This window comes from Adiantum capillus-veneris, chromosome 18 (assembly GCF_014529385.1).
Source record: "Adiantum capillus-veneris isolate H3 chromosome 18, ASM1452938v2, whole genome shotgun sequence".
Lineage (NCBI taxonomy): Eukaryota > Viridiplantae > Streptophyta > Polypodiopsida > Polypodiales > Pteridaceae > Adiantum > Adiantum capillus-veneris.
In genome coordinates this window covers 149,871,794-149,877,351 of record NC_140948.1, presented here as the reverse complement: position 1 = coordinate 149,877,351, position 5,558 = coordinate 149,871,794, and the positions used below count along the sequence as shown (strand labels likewise).

The 5,558-nt window shown below is 42.2% G+C and overlaps 1 protein-coding gene across 1 annotated transcript; it reads left to right on the top strand.

The window, feature by feature from the left end:
- Nucleotides 1-1,292: 1,292 nt before the first annotated feature.
- Nucleotides 1,293-1,901, top strand: LOC147436632 (uncharacterized). The gene has a single exon (XM_086487882.1). It carries the CDS (start codon nt 1,293-1,295, stop codon nt 1,899-1,901), a length of 609 nt encoding a protein of 202 aa, XP_086344008.1.
- Nucleotides 1,902-5,558: the final 3,657 nt, after the last annotated feature.

Below are 5,558 nucleotides of genomic sequence, written 5' to 3'. Positions count from 1 at the left end.
AGGAAGTCAATTATGCTCAGCACATTCATGAGCAAGTAATTGCTATGCAGAACAAGAAGCCAAAGTACATTGGGGGAGCCGAAGTGTTGACTAAGATAGCTTATAAAGCTATCGGAGCAAGGGACCAATGGCCAAAGGTTCCCTCGCAAAACCAATGGCTAAAAGAGATAGATGAAGATGAAGACCAGCCAGAGGTCAGCAAGAGAGTGTCAACAAGGACTAGGCGGAAGCTAGAGATTGTTTCCGAGCCTAAAGAGGAAGCAGATGAGCCCCTCAAGAAGAAGACCAAGAAGAAACCCGCTCCCAAGAAAACTAAGAGCCAGAAAGCTGCCAGAATGGAGAGGCTGATTGAACAGTTTAGAGCCGAGCGAGCTTTAAAGGGAGATTTTGAGGAAAAGTGGGTACCAGACCCAACTAAAGTCGGAGCCAGCTCAACCAGACCCCATATTGATTAGTACGATCAATATATCAAGGCTTATGAAGAATCAGAAGCTATATTGGAGCAACAACCAGTAGAGCCATACACCGAAGGAGAAGTTCAACACATTAAAGCTGAATTAAAAGGAGGTGACAAGGGCAAGAGCAAGGTAGAAGAGTCTAGTCCTGAAGAAGAGGAAAAGATAGTGGAGGAAACGACCACTGAAGTGCAGGTGGATGTGCCAGAATAGCCTGAAATACAGCAAGAGGAGAAGGCAACGGATCCAATTCAAATGAAGAAAGAACAATATGATGTTCTAATAGACACAGGATATACTCAAGAAGAGGCCAAAGAGAGAATTAATGAGGAATTGGAAGCTACGAAGGACGAGCTCATTGAGCTACGAGAAAGAATGGAGCTGCAGGATAGAACAATCCTAAGGCTTAGATCCACACCAAGAGCTAGCAGAGCAGGAGTAGAGCCAGAGGGAGCAATAATCCCCGGTCTGGAAGATCAAATCCAGAGTTTGCAAAGAGAATTGCAGCTAGAGCAAGTGCAGAGATTGCACATTGCGGAGAGCTCATTGGTTGTCGAAGAACGACTGACATCAAAGACCCAAGCACTGAGAGCGGAGAATGAGGCCCTCCGAAAGCAGCTCCAAGATCTGCAAGACAAAGTGATAAAAGATATAGAGAATCCGCAAGAAGAAACAGGCGGGGCAGCCATGGAGATTCCAGAGACTGGGGAAGCCACAACAAGTGAAGATCCAGCCCCTGCACAAGACGAGACCGCAACATCAAGACTTACCGAGGATGAGGAAAAAAGATTGCACGAGTAGATAGAGAAGGCAACAGAGGAGAGTGCAAAGGCGGCCATGGAGTGGGAAAGAAGACTACTGTTCTCCATTGGACTTCAAGGGGTGGATACTAAGGTGCTGCAAGAACAGTGGATGCAACCTACTTTGCCCCTTCCTCTACTAAAGTTTGAGGTGCTGAAGACAAAGAAAAGGATAGAAGAAGAGCAGTATGTCGCGCTATACGAAGGCGACATCACAAAAGAGGAGGAATCAAAGAAGATAGTAGACTCCCAACCGAGATGGAGGAAAGGGTGGTTGAAAAAGTATCCAACCTACCTAATCTATTTGGTGGAGGCACCCAAGGAAGTTAGAGAAGATGCAACATTCTGTCCAGTGCCACGAGTCAAGAGTTGGCAAGAACATGACAGAATCACAGCAAAGAAGCCGAATTGGCTTAATTACCCAAGGATGCCAGGACCGAAGGTGGGAGAGAGAATAAGTAAGGCCTACATGGTGAAAACCCTAGCGGACACTATTAAGCTCTTTACTGGCTCTCCTGACCTTTCGTGTCAAATGCTCAAAAAGATTTGCAGAACATTATTGGCTTGCATTGAAGTGTTCGCGCTGGATAAAGCTACCAGCTCAACATTGTTGTCAACGGACGACACAGTCAGATATGATGTATGATTTAGCCTTGCAGCCATCTCCAAAAGTATTACACCTCTTTTATCAGAGAATCATGTTTATGCTGAGTTTCCACATGCATGCCTTTGAGGAGTCATTCTATACTGGTTTCGTTACTCATGAAAGTAAAATATTTGGCCCTACACTAACTATTGGAAAACTGAGATACGAGTTACATCTTCAGATCTAAAATCGACGGGACTCCACTAAAGACAAAGCAAGGATGTCATGTCAGGGACGACATGGACGCGGAGGGGGGGAGTGTTGAGCGGAGGACTACACCTATACATTTTTGCTCACAGTCATATTTTTGTAAACAATTATTATAATAAATGTCTTTCCGACATTTCATTTTTGACGGAGCCGATTCATTGTAATTAGCGGGACTCAATCGAGTTTCCAGTTTGTATTCCCCAAGTAGTTTCACCTGCTTATGTAGTTAGATTAGAGATGTGTTCACACCTCCAAGGCTAAAGTATGAGAGCCAATTATTGTAAACCTAAGGACAAGTTTTTTTGAATCATTAAAAAAGATAAGTTTTCAAGTGCTGTGACTGTGTCTGAGAGAGAGTGAGTCTTATCCTCTTGCTACGCAAGCTACGGAGCCGCCATTGGAGAAGCGATACCGCCATTGTGTTAGCAACGCCGAGAGCTATGCACCGATACCAAGCGTGCGCGCATTTGGCTTCTACGCGAGGTGAGCTCCCACGAGCTTCTATGTGAGTTTTCTCCCTACCTATGTGTTGGAATTGAGTGTGCCATATATCGATAGAACAGCAGCGAGTAGGGCTACACATTAGTACGATCGGAGTCGGAATTCGGCCACCTAAATTTTTCGGCCTATCTTCATACGCGTTTACCACACGGAGTGGTTACAGGTTGAGATTATATTGTATATTCATAAGGTATTGTCCTTACCTAGTGTAGAGACCCCCCTTTGTGTTTGAGGCTGATTCGATGACTTTAGATCATGTTTTGGATAGCATTTGTTTGTAGTACGGATTTCAATCATTTGCGTATTTGAGAACTTAGGTTTGATTTCCTTGGTAGTGATTGTCATTAGAAGGTCGAGTAGGTGATTTGACACCCACCTATTTGTTTCCATGCGCCTGCGGTCAAGCTCCATCCTCATCTGACATTCTTGTTTGTTGGTTGAGTTCTCGCTATCATAGCCACCGTTAGCGACGTAACCGCCCAACACTACTGATGTCCAATGATGACATCTGTAAGCTTTTCCTTTGAAGGCTTCACCTGAAACTTTACCTGCTCTTCATGATTTTGGACGCTAAGGGTAGCAACCATTTCTTCTTGACTTGTAGCCTATGATTTCTTTGTTACCTGAATTGCTCTAAGTAATCTCTAGAATACTCTGGATATTGTCTGCAACCATACACAATTTGCTTCTCTATTCAGTAGAGCATTGCATCTGACACCTGCTCCTTTTGTACTGTTGAGAACTATAGCTATCCTCATTGTAGGTTCTATTGAAGATCTCTGTCCTGCTCTTGCCATGGTCTCATCTTGATCTGAATGTGTCTCTATGGAGGGTGACTTGAGACTCTGTCTTCCAATCTGACTTGCATCGGCTGATTTAGCTGGCAATGTCTGGTTCTTTGAACTTCCTATTTCTTCCCGATTTTTTGCAACCTAGTTCTTCTCTACTTCTAGCTTTGGTGGCATTCTTTGCTCAATAGCTTCCGTGGTTGCTCTTTGCTACTGCCTGATTTGATTTAAGCTCTTCTAAAGTTCTGATTGATGGAGATGAATCATCTTCAATAAGATCTACTTTGATATCAGTCTCCATTTTATATGTGCTTGAGGACCTTGTGCTATCGTCCGCGGGTGACCAATCTCGGTCTTCATTCTTGGTTGTCTCTAAAGACCTTATCTTGTTTACATTTTGAATCTCTAACATCTTTTTAGCCATTGGCATTCCCATGATGATTCTTCTGGCATATCTTTTGTTGTGATCACGTGGAATTGAGCTTTGATGATCAGTGAACTTACTTCAATGGTGGTAGAGATGATTCCCCAACATTCTACTTGTTTGTCTCCTGATATGTCAGGAGCATCTTCCAACTGTGGTTGTCCACATCTTTTCCAAGTGCAAAAAGACACGAGGTTCTTGTCTAACTGAAAATCTAGCTTTATTTCTCTTGACAGCTTTTCTTCGTTCTCATCAACAATGTTGCACTTGATTGTCTCAGTATTTTGACTGCCTTTGCTGTGGCAGTGTCCTTTGGTTGAGCTTTATCTGCTTTTTCTTTGCTTTGATCACCTGTTCGTTTTGCTGTAATACTGTACCTTTTTTCAACTTTGAGAATTGTCTACTTGCATTTGAGTAACTCTTGATCTTAATAGATATACTTACTTTCTGGCAGAATCTATCTCTTTGGATAAGATTTTGGTGGTGACCTTTATGTAGCTTTCTGGACTTTGCTCCTATTGATTTTTACTTTTCTGTCACCTGTTCTGGCAGCTTGAGGCTTTGCATCATCTTCACATAGTCTTTGACTTCAGTCTAACCATCCATAGGGTTTGTACAAGGTCATGAACCTGTTGATATTCGTTACCATGTGCATCTTGATATGCATATGTGAGCTTGATTACATGTAACTGTTTGAACACTATGGGATTTGTCGACTTTGGACTTTGATTTGTGGAGATCAGCTAAAACTTTTGTCCCTGAGGATCTTCATATAAGCATTTGTCTGTAGACTCTGATGGAATCTGATTCAATTAGAAACTTCCAACAACCATATGATCTTTCAATGGTTTCTACTTTGAAGAGGTCCGTTGGCTAGAGGCTCTAGGGATTCTAAATGGTGTAGCATTTCCTGTTATTAGAGCTGGTCTTGATGGATTTACAGCTCCCCCCTTCCGAGGGTGATCACTATAGCCTGCTTCATTGTAAGAGTTCAAAAGTGTTTGGATCTGGTTTAGTCTCACCTTTTGGGACTATGGGCTATAATAGATTCTTTCCTCTGAAATAAACCATCCTTTTTGATCTATCATTGAACGCATTTCTATGAGCTGGTATGTGGGCCATAAACACTGGTTGATCCTTTTTGTACAGTTTTCCTTTTTGGTCTACATAGTGTGCATATGAATCATGTGTACCATACAAAGCTAACAGCATTTCGTTTGATGTGTCCCTTAGACTCGTGAATGATTGCACACTTGTGGCAGTGGATGCATAATCATTTGCAAACCTAGCAATCTTTTCAACATTCGGTGATATCTCGACATCTTGACCAAATTCATGCAGGAATTTGTTGTTCAAAGAATCAATTTTAAGCTTTTCAGATGCTTGTGCATCTTTATGTTGATTTTGAACTTGTAGTGTTTTTGATGGTGCTTCTACCGATAATGCAAAAGTTTTAAATGCACTTATATCGAGATTCACATTTCCAATTTTCTCTGTACCTTGATTGGCCGTTGATATGTCTTGTTGTCGGGATTTCTTGGACAATCTTTAGAAAAATGTCCCCCTTTTGGTCCACAATCTGAGAAATATGCCATGACTGGTGGTATTTCATTTGGTTCTGTCATGTAAAGCTCTTGCCAAGAAGTTTTTGCTTCTATGCTTGCCAAGTTGTCGGTATTTTCTTTTAAAACACTGAGCATCAAGTTATAGCTTGCTCCGTCTTGACCTTTGTAC

Coding starts and splice junctions, on each gene's coding strand:
- LOC147436632 (XM_086487882.1), top strand. CDS start 1,293: ATGGAGTGGGAAAGAAGACTACTGTTCTCCATTGGACTTCAAGGGGTG.